The sequence below is a fragment of the Bos indicus genome, chromosome 12, assembly GCF_029378745.1.
Source record: "Bos indicus isolate NIAB-ARS_2022 breed Sahiwal x Tharparkar chromosome 12, NIAB-ARS_B.indTharparkar_mat_pri_1.0, whole genome shotgun sequence".
NCBI classification, from domain to species: domain Eukaryota; kingdom Metazoa; phylum Chordata; class Mammalia; order Artiodactyla; family Bovidae; genus Bos; species Bos indicus.
In genome coordinates this window covers 52,561,432-52,577,726 of record NC_091771.1, presented here as the reverse complement: position 1 = coordinate 52,577,726, position 16,295 = coordinate 52,561,432, and the positions used below count along the sequence as shown (strand labels likewise).

General features: G+C 38.9%; 1 protein-coding gene across 12 annotated transcripts in view; it reads right to left on the bottom strand.

Annotated features, from left to right (window-relative positions):
- Positions 1–16,295, bottom strand: part of SCEL (sciellin) — a 140,464-nt gene that overhangs the window by 24,593 nt on the left and 99,576 nt on the right. For 8 of the 12 annotated variants that reach the window (XM_070800358.1, XM_070800366.1, XM_070800360.1 and 5 more), the window contains 5 exons: positions 15,593–15,655; positions 11,074–11,133; positions 10,879–10,938; positions 10,680–10,736; positions 2,108–2,170 (listed from right to left, as the gene is read on the bottom strand). In XM_070800358.1, the coding sequence (XP_070656459.1) occupies positions 2,108–2,170; positions 10,680–10,736; positions 10,879–10,938; positions 11,074–11,133; positions 15,593–15,655 (303 nt within the window). The remainder of the gene's footprint in view (positions 1–2,107; positions 2,171–10,679; positions 10,737–10,878; positions 10,939–11,073; positions 11,134–15,592; positions 15,656–16,295) is intronic. The other 4 variants (XM_070800359.1, XM_070800363.1, XM_070800364.1 and 1 more) reach the window with 4 other exon arrangements.

Below are 16,295 nucleotides of genomic sequence, written 5' to 3'. Positions count from 1 at the left end.
GGGTTAATGTCTGGGGACTCCTGATGGAATGCCCTCTGGCCACGGATGAGCAGCCTTCCAGGGAAGGCCTCTGTGAAGCCTGGCCAGCCTAACGTTTCTGCCCTGGAATTTCCATTTCCTCATTAATCTTTCCATATGCTTCCCAGGTGGCACTAGTGGTAAAGAAGTCACCCGCCAATGACACAGGATACCCTTGGCCGGGAAGATTCCCTGGGGAAGTGAATGGCTACTCACTCCAGCATTCTTGCCTGGAGAATCCCATGGACAGAGGAGCCTGGCAGGCTGCAGTCCCTGCCCTTGAATTTCCGTTTCCTCATTAATCTTTCTAGTAAGATCCTGTTTCATGAACAAGCCCAACTGAAACGGAAACACCTCTCAAAACACATTCAGAGAAAAGTTCTTTCATGATACTTCATCATTTATGGTCAGTTTTAAAATCTTGATCATTTCCAAATAATATTTGAAAGAGATTGGTTAATTGTAAACCCAGTACTATTCCCAAAATGGTGGATCCTTTTGACAATGTATCGTCCCTTGTTCTCTCAAAGGCTTGCTTGAGATCACAGAAAGAGAAAGCAGAAGATGATTTAGGGAATGAAGAGGACAGAAAGAAACTATGTGCCTCGCATAGCAAAGAGCCTTTAACAGACAGGAAAACCAAACGAACGAAGCAGTGAGCCAGCTCTTCTACTTTTCTGTCCTCTGCATGATATCAACAATATCACTTATTCACATAACAAAAAAAAAATTTTTTTTTTTTAACAGAAAAGGCAGCTGCACCTTAGGAAGGTTAAAAACTGAAACCTACATCCCATGGATGGAGGAGCCTGGTAGGCTGCAGTCCATGGGGTCGCTAAGAGTTGGACACGACTGAGCGACTTCACTTTCAATTTCCACTTTCATGCATTAGAGAAGGAAATGGCAACCCACTCCAGTGTTCTTGCATGGAGAATCCCATGGATGGAGAAGCCTGGTAGGCTGCAGCCCATGGGGTCGCACAGAGTCAGACACGACTGAGCGACTTAGCAGCAGCAGCAGCAGCATTGCTTTTAAGGCCCTCCCACATGTGGGGGGAAGAACAGTTAAACATGGAAAACTTTGAAAATTGTTTCCTAATTTAAACAATCTGTAACAACAATGAAGCATAGCTAAGCATCCTAAGTTTCCTTGTAAAAGAAACAAAAAGTGCAACAGTTTTAAAGCCAGGATCCTCTGAGGTGTAAAGAAATTCCAAAATTAGGTCCTGTTTCCTGGCTGTGACAAATCTGCGCATTCTTTTAGCACTAGGTATCCAAGGCAGAGATTCTCAAAGTGCTTTCTGCACCGCTGAAAACCTACCAAGCAACAGTAAGTAAAAATAAATCTTCACACCCCAAGTGCAGAGCACTCGATTTCCATCATGCCTTTTACACTAAGTCATTGAACAGCAGGCCCTTAGTCAGAAATTCTAACAGAATTCAAATTTTGTTACCTTTCTTCAGATCAGCTATTAAGCACCCTGTTGGTGTTGTTTAGTGGCTCAGTTGTTTAGTCGCTCAGTTGTGTCCGACTCTTTGCAACCCCGTGGACTGTAGCCTGCCAGGTTCCTCTGTCCATGGGATTTCCCAGGCAAGATTACTGAATTGGGTTGCCATTTCCTTCTCCAGGGGATCTTCCCAACCCAGGGATTGAACCCAAGTCTCTTGCAGTAGCAGGCAGATTCTTTACAACTGAGCCAAGGAAACCCAAGCACCCTGTACATTTTTTTTTTTAATTCAGATAGTATTTATATTTAAACATCATAGTACAGTTCCACCTCTCAGAAAATCTTCCAGGGTTACATAATTTATGAAGGTTCATATGAAAGTGAAAGTGAAGTCTCTCAGTCGTGTCCGACTCTTTTCGACCCCATGGACTGTAGCCTACCAGGCTCCCCTGTCTGTGGGATTCTCCAGGCAAGAGTACTGGAGTGGGTTGCCGTTTCCTTCTCCAGGAGATCTTCCCAGCCCAGGGATCGAACCCTGGTCTCCCACATTGTGGGCAGACACTTTACCATCTGAGCCACGAGGGAAGACTTGAAGGTTCACATAGAATTCATAAGAAAAACGTAAATTAGAATAAGTCTTACCTTTCATTCTTATTCTTAGACACATTGTAATTTATGTCAGTTAAATTTTCTAGGTTCTGGTCTCTACAGGAAAAAAATAAGCAAATATTTAAATACATATATATGTATATGTGATTTAGTTACATATAATTTTAAGAAATAAAGCATTAGAATAAAAAATTTTAAACCAGTACATAATTTTAAATACAGTCATTTGTGGTTGTAAAGAATATGGGACACTAAAAATCTGACATTGAGCTATTAGATCTATACAACTCAAATAGAGGACAAATTACATTATGAGAGAGAAGTGAACTAAGTTTTTGGAAGGTTTGAGAAATTCAGTCTGAAAAGAAACAACTGATTGATATCTCAGTTGTGTGAATACTTCACATCACAAAGGACTAACTTTGTATTTCCATGTGGATTATCTCATTTAGATCTCACGGAATCTTGCAGAACAGCATACGAGGCTCAGCAACTCTAAGTGAATTTTCAATTTGTAAGAGTCAAGGCTTGAAGCTGAGCCACCTGCTCATCTGAAATCAAGTCTTTAATATTTAGAGTCTTCATTCCAGCTTTTTGCATAACAGAGACATGAGAAGTCAACCCAAAATTTGAATCAACAGTCCACAATGTGGAGGATGAATGGGACAATTAGATTCTTAAATCTTGGGCTACAATGATTTGTCACACTTTCATGAGATACAATGTTCTCTGGTGTGTTATGTACATATTAGCTGTTTATATATTTTTTCTATAATACTGGTAGTTCTTAATTTTCTTCCATGAGTTTGGAAAAGCCTTGTCACCAACTCTACTGGTTTGCAGGATGGTTTAGGAGTAAGAGTGAGGCCACTTCTTCCCCTACTTTTATGGGCCGGTTAGTCAACCTTCCTAAGCTTCCTTTTGTAAACTAGGATAATATCTAAGTCCACAAGGTTTCAGTGAGAATACATGAGTTAGTGTAATAAAATTTATAGGCACAATGTCTATAGTTGTACCTGAACTGAGTAAGAATAAATAAGTGATAATTAATAGAAGTGTAGTGACACAGCAGTGGGCACTATGGATTCCAAAATGTTGAGGGACTGTATTTTCATTTCTGCTGTAACTTTTCACATCTTTAGCATTAACTCCAGTTTTCATAAATCTCCCTTCTCTGGTCCTGAATGGTAGATTTCAAGTAAGGTTCTTTTACATGGAATCAGTGTACAGATTCAAATTGATATTTATAAGGATAAAAAATAATATAGAAGTCTTTGTATTTATGTGGAGTGAGACTTACTACTCTTTTTATATAACATCCAAGCCATCAATAATTGATAAATATGTTAATTGGGCAGCATTCCATAGCTATACTTAAAGCTCACATTTAAAATACTAGCTACATGTCTTTGAAAATGTAGAAATTAATTAAATTAATTTTTAATGTGAGTTATAGTAGAAAATATGCCAATTTAATATATGTAAAAAGTAAAGGATTTCAGAAGTAGCTTGGAAGTATCAAAATCATTTGATGCTACAGTCTGAATAATGTAAAATTCAAAACTGACTTCTCCAGCATAGCTCCTAGAACTATGTGAGGAGACCTCCCAGATCTCATCTTTTGAATTTAGAAATAGAGACAGCAGGCTTTTCCTTTTTAACCTTGATCAGTTCAGTTTAGTCACTCAGTCGTGTCCACCTATTTGCGACCCCGGGGACTTCAGGATGCCAGGCTTCCCTGTCCATCACCAGCTCCCGGAGCCTACTCAAGCTCATGTCCACCAAGTCGGTGACGCCATCCAACCATCTCATCCTCTGTCGTCCCCTTCTCCTCCCACCTTCAATCTTTCCCAGCATCAGGGTCTTTTCCAATGAGTAGGTTCTTTGCATCAGGTGGCCAAAGTATTGGAGTTTCAGCTTCATCATCAGTCCTTCCAATGAATATGCAGGACTGATTTCCCTTAGGATTGACAGGTTGGATCTCCTTGCTGTCCAAGGGACTCTCAAGAGTTTTCTCCAACACCACAGTTCAAAAGCATCAGTTCTTTGGCACTCAGCTTTCTTTATAGTCCTTGATGGTCCTTCCTTAATTACTAGAAACACCTCTTGACCTCAGGACTCACCATACTATTTTAACAGCCAGGGTATTAAATTATCCTCCCCGTTAACATTTGAAAATAATTCTTCGCTAAACACTTGTGAATAGTGGATTAAAAATTAAGTATTTGACTTAACTTTAAAGGATCATGGTCTTCCATAATCCGGTTTCCCAGCAACGTCAAACTGGGATGGTTGGCAGAGGCAAACACTGAGAGAGCACCCAGAAATGTGAATCTTGGGGAAGGAGGATTCTATCCTAGGAAGTGATTCTCCCTCCAAAGCTAACCTTGGATGAACTGAGTGGCATTTTTAAAGGAAGCTGGTGTTTTTCATTATGACTTAAGAATAAAATCACATTACTGTGACTTAACACGGCCTTGCACGCAGTAGCTGCTCCAAAAATACTTATGGCCTTAAATGTATTTAAATTCTCTTTTCTCCTTCTCTGGTGGAAATTTATTGCTACCTTACCCAGCTCTGGGAAAAGACATGAAAAGGACCCCAGGGGAAAGATGTTAGGCCCTGAACCTCTAAGATAGCCAGCTCCGCACACATCTAGGTACAAATTATGCACCAGGACCACAGAGAAAATGTTCACAAGAGACAGTGATGGACATTTCACTTCCATTTGCATCAGTCACCCAGAACCTGCCTTACTTCACCCCTGAATTGCACGTATTTCTTTCCTTTTTTTCACTCAGCTCCCAACCCTAGCTTTGTTTTCTTATTTTGGAACACTTCCTTACGGGGTCGAATATTGCCCTTCCACCAAATTTATATGCTGAAGTCCTAACACCAGCATGTCAGAATGTGCCTTTATTTGGAGAAGGGGGTCTTTACAGAGATCCTTATGTTCAAATGAGGTCATCAGTGTGGGTCCTAATCCAATATGAATGGCATCTTTATTAGAAGAAGGAATTTAGGCTCAGATACACACAGATGGAAGGCAACGTGAAGACAAATGGTGAAGACAGCCCTCTACCAGCCAAGAAGGGAGGCCTGGAATAGATCCTTCCATCTGGGCCTTCAGAAGGAACCAACCCTACTGACTTCTTGATCTTAGACCTCTAGACTCCAGAATGATGAGAAAACAAATTTCTGTTTTAACCCACTCAGACTATGGTTCTAGTTATGGCAGTCCTAGTGAACAAATACAGATTCACTTCTGCCCTCACGACAGATACTATTATGTATAGTTCCTGAGCCTGATGCCAGCTACCCTTACCTGCTTGGCACTTTCCACTCCCAGTTGCTGCAGATACTGCATCTTTGATCTGTCTATACTTTCATTCCCCAACCCCACCCCCAGGACCCAATCTTTTGGATCCTAGCTATGGTGAAGGAGGGCAGAAGTGGATTTAGACCTAAGCAAGGAGGAGACACCAGAAGCTCACAAATTCAACCACTCCAGGTAGATAATTCAAAATTGGAACCTGTACTTGCCTTCAAAGAAGCACACTCCAAAAGGGATATAATTGTGAATCATCAAATAAACCATGTTATTAGGGTTATAGAAATTTTGCTGTTTTTATTAAATGGTGCCACATATCAAGTTTGCTAGAGTGGGCTATAAGATTTTATTCTGAATCCTCTATACTAATATTTAAAGCAAAATTAAAAGTTCCAGGTTATGAAAAGTACAAAATGTGGATTTTCTCTGGCTGTTCACCCTGACTGGTGTCATCAGCTAGATTTGGAGATACAATAAAAAGAAGTTCAGATTGCCCATAAACTTACCAAACTGAAGAATGTGAAAATAAATGTTCATTTTTTAATTAAGACCACATCTATCATGTCATGTCTTTTACACCGTGATAGAAGATGAAAAGCTGTGAGTCAAAGTGTGAAAAATAGATTTTTATAGAAGCCCAGCCAAATGCTGCAGGGTCAAACAAAGGCTTGATTCCAAACCCTTTCTGTGGCAGTTCGATGGAAGGATGACCTGGTAATTTTGTAATTTTATGAGCAGTCAGAATCAACTTTAAGAAAAACCACCAATTCTCTGTGGATCCAGCAAGAAGTGCTATAAAGAAATTTTGTTAACCATAGTAACTAAAAATGTTTTTCTTTATGTAGACTTCAAAATGTTTAGGAAGAAATATGAGTTATCTGTTATGTAGAGTCATGGCATACATTTGGAATATAGGTATTTATCTGTTATAATCATGCAATCTATTTTCCACAGCCCCATTAAGGAATATAACACTTCTTAACAAAGCAGATTAGGCCAAAAAAAAAAAAAAAAAAGAGAGAGATTCCAGGGACCAAGCTATCATTATGTCTCGTATAATACAGGTTTTCATAAGATATGCTCTACGTGAAAGTTAACAGATCACTCCCAACTGCTCTTCCTCTCTTATGAGGGTGTGGGAGGTGTTTATTAAAAGCAGCAATATGTTTCTCTCTCTACAGCTTACTTAAATTGTTTTTGCAGAGTATCAAACACATTTGCAAAATTAAAAGCCTCCATATAAAAAATTCACTATGGTACTTCTTTTATGCCAAGAACTAAATCTTAGGCTTTAAGCTTTAGTTCAAAAGGAATATTTATCTCTCTGAAAGAAGTGTAGGACACAGTGAGATAACTGCTATAATTCTTCAACTCTATTGACTTCTCGATATGGGCCCAGCATTACATATTTTTATAATTAGCTTTAATGAGGGAATCTTAAAGATTTTGTATTAAAGAAATTAACAGGTCCATAGAGAAAATGATCAACTTAGATATTTTAAATATAAGATATGATCAAGAATTTCAGTGGCTCTAATTCACTCTGGTTCATTGAGATTGTGGCTCAAAATAGAGTCATTGGTTTAAGCAAGGAAGCCAGTCATAGGATATCAGATCCCTCCAGTCTGGTTTTACTCCTGAGGGCTCAGAGTGTTAGAGTTATGAGGCACTATAGGTTTTATCTAGCTAGGTGATCACAGGTCTTCATTTATTTTGAGATTTAGCATGTAACTCAGAGAATATTTATTAAGCACCTAATGTGTGCCACACATTGTGCTATGCGCTGTAGATAAAGAAGTGAACAAGACAGACCCAATATTTGCTCTTAAAAACCCAGTAGTTGAAGACAGATTATTAAATAATAATTCCCTGTAAGAGGCAAACATTCTGCAGAACAGAATAATAGCTTGAGAACATCTAGAAGGACCTGAAGCAGAAGTGATGGGTCAGGGTGGGCTTCTCAGAGCCTGAGTAAAAGACATCTAAGCTCATACTTGAAGTATAAATAGCAGTTATCCCTGCAAGAATGATGGCGGAGGAGCAAGGTATGAGCAGGTCAGAGAGTGAGTGGCTGGACTTTGCTTGTGGGTGGGGCCTAGCAGGGAATGGGGGTGGAAAACCTGTGGAGGCAACATCATGCTAGGCTTTGGAAATCAGGTTAAGGGGTACATGTTATCCAGTGGCAATGAGAAGATACCAAAGGATTTCATCAGAGGAAGGACAGGATCAGATTTATGTTTTAGGAAGATCACTCGACAGTGTGGCAGATGGACTGAGGGCAGAAGGTATTACTGACCAGCAGATGGACTAGTCAGGAGACCTCACAGTAAGCTGGGCTCTAGTAGCAAGTGGGGATGATGAAGTGTCTCAGTTCCTGAGATAATTAGGAGAAGCATTCAAACTGACCTATTGATTCTGGGGAATGAAGCAACAGAAAGGGTCAAGGTGGCCTCCCATCTCCAGCTTTCTGTCTTGAGCAGAAATGTGAGAAAGACACAATAGGGAGATAGGGAAGAATTCTTGTCTTATTGAAATACTAGCAAGACATATCTCCGCAAATAGGAAACCCTTTATAAAGAAGGAAGTATAACACTACAAGAGCTTCCCAGGTGGCGCTAGCGGTAAAGAACTTGCCTGCCAACGCAGGAGACATAAGAGACGTGGGTTCGATCCCTGGGTTGGGAAGATCCCCTGGAGTAGGACATGGCAACCGACTCCAGTATTCTTGCCGGAAAACTCCCATGGACAGAGGAGCCTGGCAGGCTACCTTCATAGGGTCAGAAAGAGTCAGACATGACTAAAGCCACTTAGCACGCACACAGTGCGTAATTCTACAAATAGTTCAGAGTATTTTTTCTACTTTAGATGAACGATGCCCTTCTAACAGTAAAGACCTGTATCACTGGATGTGTTTCAACCTTCATATGGGAGCAGCTGCTTATAGGCTACAGATAATTGAGAAATATTTATCTTTCTTTAATGTTGGTTCATGAAAATGTGAAACTCACTGCTAAAAGTCACATGGTTTTTCCCTGAGTAAATGAAAATTCTGTGCACATCTGCATTTGTTCACATTGTTGGGCTCCTAGAAGAGCTCAGGGACACCTGCTCACATTCTGATTGATGACTGAAGCTTATTCCGCCCCTAACTGTGAATTAAATATACAGCTGCTGGAAATGTCAGCAAAGTCACACAAAAGCAACTCTGATTCACTGCTGTTATACTATTAAATAATCAGTGCTCCTGTCACACTGAATTGGATGTAAAAGTGCTTTGTGGCTATTATTTCTACTGGGAGGCATGTTAAAATGCCCCCTCTCTTTACCCATTAAAATCAATGGGCCACATAGATACACTGTAGATACAGGTGACTGAACACATTGAGTGAACTCCCTTTTTTCAAATAGGCAGCTCAGTCTTTCCTGTTTATTCTACGATGATTCTTGAATATCCTGGCTGATTATCATCAAATCAGCCCCCACACCCCCCGCCCGCCTCCTTGTGGCTCAGCTGGTAAAGAATCTGTCTGCAATGTGGGAGACCTGGGTTTGGCCCCTGGGTTGGGAAGATCCCCTGGAGAAGGCAAAGGCTACCCACTCCAGTATTCTGGCCTGGAGCATTCCAGGGATTCCCTGGTGGCTCAGGCAGTATAGAATCCACTTGCAATGGGGAGACCTGGGTTCAATCCCTAGGTTGGAAAGAGCCTCTGGAGAAGGGCATGGCAACCCACTCAAGTATTCTTGCCTGGAGAATCACCAAGGACAGAGGTGCCTGGCGGGCTATAGTCCATAGGGTCGTGAAGAGTCGGACATGACTAAGTGATGAAGCACAGGACAGCACAGCATCAATATGTATACACTATCGTGTGTAAAGTGGATAGCTATGAGAAGTTGCTGTATAACACAAGGAGCTTAGTCTAGCGCTCTGTGATGACCTAGAGGGGTGGAATAGGGGGAGGGAAGGGAGGCTGGACGTAGAGGTGGAGAGGAGGACTGGGGTGGGTGTGGGGAGGCAATATACATGTAATTATGGTTGGTTTGCATTGTTGTATGGTAGGAACCAACACAATGTTGTACAATTTTTTTAAAGAAAAGGAAGAAAAAAAAAAAACCCCACACAAATAGAAAGGGCAAATGAAAACACTAATGTAGAAAACAAACTAAAAGACATAAGAACCAGGCTGATAAGCATGTCACACTGTCCTCTTGCTACCGTGGCTTCAGAGCACTTTTCTGTATGTTAGTTGCTTTCTTCATCCCAGAATAGCGAGACTATAATTCCTAGCTATATATTTATTACAACAAAATTTCAGGTCAGCAGAACAATGCAGACTTCTGATACAACGCACTCTGGTGCATTATTGATGAATAAGCTCTTTTGGTGAAAGATATAACATAAAGATAGGACATAAAGACTCCCTGGAGAAAGAAATAGCAACCCATTCCAGTATTCTCACCTGGGAAATCCCATGGACAGAGGAGTCTGTTGTGGGCTATGGTTCATGGGGTTGCAAAGAGTCGGACACAACTTAGCAACTAAACATGTATGACATAAAGATAGTGAACTGAAAGATATTTACAAAACTCAAAATGGAAGTTCAAGGTTAAAATCTGCTGGCTTTACTTGGAGCTGTAATTCTGAAGACTCAATATCCTTTCCAATGTTCCAATCCTCTGTAAGCATCTATGTAAATCACTGGTTTGGTCCAGCTTCTCCAAAATGTGTTTTACTCTTAATTAATTTCATACATTTTTCATTTCAGTCCTGATACTCTATTTCCTCTAGACAACAAACACTAATTTGTCTTCGTGCAAATAAGAAATATACAACTGCATGTGAGAGAATGCAATTGATTCCGGAAGAGTACAACATGTTCTTTGCTGACAGGAAACACATGGGTTATAAATGTGTGCTCATTTGAACATAAGAAAAACAAAAGGCTTCTTTTTTAAAAAGAGAAGAAAGAAAGAACTTTGGGTACAGGCAATGGCAACCCACTCCAGTACTCTTGCCTGGAAAATCCCATGGACGAAGGAGCCTGGTGGGCTGCAGTCCATGGGGTCGCTAAGAGTCAGACACGACTGAGCGACTTCACTCTCACTCTTCACTTTCCTGCATTGGAGAAGGAAATAGCAACCCACTCCAGTGTTCTTGCCTGAAGAATCCCAGGGGTGGGGGAGCCTCGTGGGCTGACGTCTATGGGGTCAAACAGAGTCGGACACGACTGAAGTGACTTAGCAGCAGCAGCAAGATAGTTAGGCAAAGTCACTTACCGCTTAGTATTTCTGAGTGCTGAAGGTTTCACTTGAATGAGATTGTCTAAAGCTTGGCTGTTAAAAAGAGAAAAACACAAACTCCAATCAGTAATGGGGTTTTTTTGTTTGTGCTAGGTCTGTAAACCAGTATTATAAATCTGCTCTGTCAGGAGCAACAGACAGGAGAGCTATGAAATGACTGCTTTTATTTGATTACCTTTGATTGCTTCTGATTACTGCAGGATTCACTTTGATGAGTTTATCGAGATCCTGGTTTCTGTAAATAGAAAAATAAAGAGGTTAATTATAAATTCTTTTGGTAAGATCACTAAAGTTATAAATCTGCTTGAACTAACAGTAAAACAGAACATTCTTCCTACCCAAAGTACAAAAATTAAGACAGTTCTATTACCTTTGATTTTTGAGGAGAATTTCAGGATTCACTTTGATGAGCTTATCAAGATCTTGATTTCTTTAAGTGCAAAAAAATTAAAGCAGTTTTGTTAGAGATAATCCAGGTTTAAGTTGGTTGGAACTGGAAGAAGGGATTAGCTATTTTATCATTGGTTGTTGTTGTTGTCAGACTCTTTTGCTACCCCATGGACTGTAGCCCGCTAGACTTCTCTGTCGATGGGATTTCCCAGGCAGGAATACTGGAGCAGGTTGCCATCCCCTTCTCCAGATGATCTTCCCAACCCCAGGATTGAGCATTGACAGGAGGATTCTTTACCACTGAGCCAACAGGGAAACTCATCTATGAGACCTACCGGTTTGGCATAGAACGGCCTTGAGATACATTTCAACCAATCCAGGGAGGATACATTATGTAGGATCAAGAGAAAAACTACTCTAACTTCACACAGTTTGTTGTCAGAGCCCATCTACCAGGGCACGCTGACTCAGAGTCCACAGCAGACATCTTGTGATTCACCACTTTTACTCCGGAATGCTTTAACAATACGAAGATACAAATGATTACAAGGTCCTTGATATTTTAAAAACCATATTCATCAACTAATGATATCATTTTGTAAAAAATTAATAAGCACCAAAACTGGGATTATACTTAACGTAAGGCTTGGCAAAGAGAGTTCCAGTAATCCATAAAAATTGTGACTTCTCTTTCCTCTATGATGACTTAAAAAGCTGAAATCATGGTCAGATTAGGGACATGCTCTGATAACTGTCGACTTCCCAGTTGAAATGCTATGACTTTCTTTCCTCAGTTAGAGACCATGGTTTGCGATCACTCATTGCATCCATATAATACTTTGTTTTTAAGGGCTGGAAATTAGTGATTTTTCAAAGTGTTCCTCTAAACCATTTTATAATATTTATCCAAAGAAATAGAATAGCCCACAGTAGCAAGAAATCTTGGGATTGATAACACCTGCTTCCAGTATATTTTAGACAGTTACCTGCCTGTATCTCTTTCCCCCTCCAAAGTCCTCTTCCCTTAAATAAAAACATAGTTTACTCTTCAAAAGTCTGATGGGAGATTAAGAACTAAAGGAGAACCACTTGGAGGTTAATCATCAAAATGTCTGAGAAAACCTACATGGGAAAAGAATCTAAAAAAGAGTGGTATACATATAACCTGAAACTAACACAGCATTGTAAACCAACTATATTCCAATAAATTTTTTTTTTAATCTGAGGAAAAGGTGTGCATTTCCCTCCCCAGCCCCTAAGCCTTTCCACAGAATTTGCTTCCCAGTTCATGGCTTCACTGAGTTTCAGCTCTTATCCTTGTCCTTAGATCTCCATGGCAGACAAAAAGCCCTTAAATGAATTTTCACTGTTTTGAATTATCTTCAGTAATAATATTCTCAATTAAAGATAATCAACTGGTGTCTACAAACAGTATCAAAGAAATGCCAAACATGTGAGAATTATCCAAAATATAATTTTCTTGTATAAACTGGTTATAAAATCTGTGTAAAATTAAATTGTGCCTGAAAGACAATCTTTAAAATGTTGATTATTCATACACTAAAAGAAAAAAAAAGTACAAAGAATAAAATTTTGTAGAGGAAATAATATGTTCAAAGGCCTCAACCTTTTAATACATAAGATCAAGCTCAATATTTTTGTGTAACAACATATAATTTTCACCTACCAGCATAATTAAGAGTAAATTGTATAAAAAAGCAAACATGAGCATGAGAACTTCCTTTTTTTACTGTTCTGCTCAGGACAGAAAACTTGGTTCATTGCAAAACTTAGAACTGTGCTATATCATAGAACTGTATCAGAGTTCTATAGTTCTACTCATAGTTCTAGGAGTACTATATCATAGAAGTCATTAAAAAATACATTTTACATCATAGCACAACACATCACCTTTTCAGTCAGTCAGTAAGACAGACATACATACATAATAAAATATAAACTTCACAAAGTAAGACTTCCCAACGTAAGAAGAACTCTCATTTTCTACTGTTTCACTTTAGTTAATTGGGGCGGGGGGGAATGCTGACTGCCAGTCACTAAATTAATTACAAGACCATTTAATGGATTTTGGTCTACAATTTGAGAATCACTAGCTTAGAAAACATAAACACGTGCTATGATTTACCACTTCTCCTAAAATGACAACACCTGTGTTAATAAACCAAGTCCTGAATTGCCTTGATTGATAGTATCATGCAACTTATTTCAGTGAATTTCAATGAAATAGACACTTTTTTCAGGCCCTGGATTCTTAAAAAACACAGGAATCTGAGATCTGAATTTTATCCAGGAAAAAGTGTTATGTTTTTCCTATTCAAGTTACTGCTTTCGTTTATTTTGCTTTAAGGATATAGGGCGATACACTGGCACATTTAGCTATCATTACTTTCATGTGGGTCTCCCAAGTGGTGCTAGTGGTGAAGAACCCACCTGCCAATGCAGGAGATATGAGAGATGTGGGTTCAATCCCTGGGTGGGGAAGATCCCCTGGAGGAGGGCATGGCAACACACTCTAATATTCTTGCCTGGAGAATGCCATGAACAGAGGAGCCTGGTGGGCTATGGTCCATAGCATAGCAGAGTTGGACATGACTAAAGTGATTTAGCATGCACCCACTTCATGTAGTTCAAAAGTTATAAGGTGTTTTGCGGTCATTGGCATAAATTTGTGCCATAGTCATTTCAAAGACAGAAGTAACATTTCACATGACCCTGTGAAAGCAGAGGAGAACATCCTCTAGCTGTCTCAAGGCAACAGCAAAAGGCCTAGCTTTATAATTTCCACTCTTTCCTGAGGTGCTAGATCAACTTTCATTTATTTTAAGATCAAAGTCTGTGAACTGTGACTTAAAGACCAGGAGTTGGGCTGAGGGTTGGAAGAACTCACAGAAGGCTATGAGATATTTGCCCCTGGCCTCTGTCTTCTCATCTGTAAAATGAGAAGACGGGATTGAGTCTAATCCTCTGCCCATCTTTAACATCTTCTACTCCTAGGAATCTATGAATATGAGTTTTACTGGTTGTCATATTTACTGAATTAGCTATTTCATTTCTCCTTTTCTTTTTAAATGCAACTCACTGACAATACATTCTATATTCAGCAAGCAGTACATGTAATATATTAAATTGACAACCTATTATTGTCTTGGAGTCCCATCTCTGTGCCCCCAGTACATAATTAGCTTTAATCTATGATAATTGCCTGCTGTTAATAAGATTGAGTATGTCTACTGAATTCTCTTTTTTGGCACCCACGGCCTATAATTATACCTAATGTGCACCTAATGATACCTAGTTGTAAGCTTCAAACCCAGTAGGTGTTCAGTAATTATTCACTGCCTAACAGATCACAGAACCACTGTTCATCTTCCACTAGTTTTCTCCGTGACCCTGGCCAAATCACTTAACCTTTCTGAGTCTTAATTTCCTCTTCTGTAAATTGAATAGGTTTGAGTGGAATGTGAAAAGTGAAAGTTGCTCAGTTGTGTCCGACTCTGCAGACCCCATGGACTGTAGCCCGCCAGGTTCCTCTGTCCATGGGAATTCTCCAGGCAAGAATACTGGAGTGGGTAACCATTCCCTTCTCCAAGGGGGAATCTTTCCAACCCAGGGATTGAACCCAGGTCTCCCGCACTGCAGGCAGATTCTTTACCATCTGAGCCACCAGCCCCTGCTTTAACTGGAATAGTGGTTTGCGAAATTGTTCAGACTAACTGGGCTATGAGTTCTCTGAGGTTCCTTCTTTCCATCTCCAAAATTTGTGATTTTTCTATGTACCAGATAAACTCAAAAAAGTGAAATCATAAAAACATTTTTAAATATATACATTATATATATCTATAATAGTGGTGTATAATGATATAAAAATCTAAATATATACAATATTAAATATAAATATATAATCTAAATATATACATATGTCTATAATAGTAGTGTATAATGATATAAAAATCTCCATAAACCAGAGGCAAAAATTGAATTTCATTTTTCATCATCACAGATACTACTTAAAGAATTATCATTTTAGGTCCATTACTTTGCTAGGATCAGCAAATCATGTAAAAAATAATGAACCTCATAAAATTTCCACCAACTATCACTTTTCAAAAATGAGATGAATAAATTTGCTTATAATGAATCTAATGAGATGTCCAGCTCTTTTTCAAAAATTAACAACCATTAACAAATTTTAATCAAACCCTGAAACAAAGGTATTGCCATCAATACTACAAATCATAAACAGGGCATAGACTAATTATGTTTCTAGCCCAGTCACTCCCTTCAATTGCTTTATCTGAGTTGTCTTTCTTTCTATTAGCAAATACACATCTTATTTATCAGAGATATATAAAATTCATGATGACTTTTCAAGATTTACATTCAGTTTGCCCATGGAATGATTACAAGTCATTTATATTCATATTATGCTTAGTTAAGGAGAAACAAACCAAAGCGAATAAATAACATCTTTGTCTTACCTAGCCGTGTTTTTGACAGCTTTGGGGCTTACATTAATAAGTTCATCAAGACCTTGTTCACTGCTAAAACAAAATAAATGGTCAAATCCAGTTGGAAATTAGCAAATTTTATGACTGGTGTTTTTTCTTTTGACACTTGTAAATCATTTGATGGGATTCTAGACAAAAAGTGATAAATGTACTGAGTTTTTACTTTGTCTAAAATAGTTATCTTTTTTAAATCCTCAAAGCAACTGAGTTAAATATCAGCATTCTGTTTTTGCAAATAAATTGAGTTGCATGAAAGTTAAGGCCTTCTTTAGGCCAAGTATAAGAAATAACTGACAGCGAATTAGGTAACCACATGTTGCCTCCTGTCCACATCCTTCCTCTCTCTGTTCACAATAATTCCTTACAACTGCACAAGGCTTTTCACCAACATTATTATCACAATAATTTTGAGAGGCAGCTTGGCTATTCTGTCATGCTTTTCTTAACTTTTGCTCCAGTGGACAATGAGCCTTAACTTCTTAAGAAGACCAGAGCATATTCAAACTCTTGCAGAAATATTTCTAATCAAGTATTGGAATGTTATGTCACCAAATTTCTGAAGAGTCACTTAAAAATTAATCCTCAGGTTTATGAAAGAGAACAAAGCCAATATTCTTTGGTTTATTCAGTTTTATGAACTTATAATTTATTAACTAAATTTGCAGTAATAATC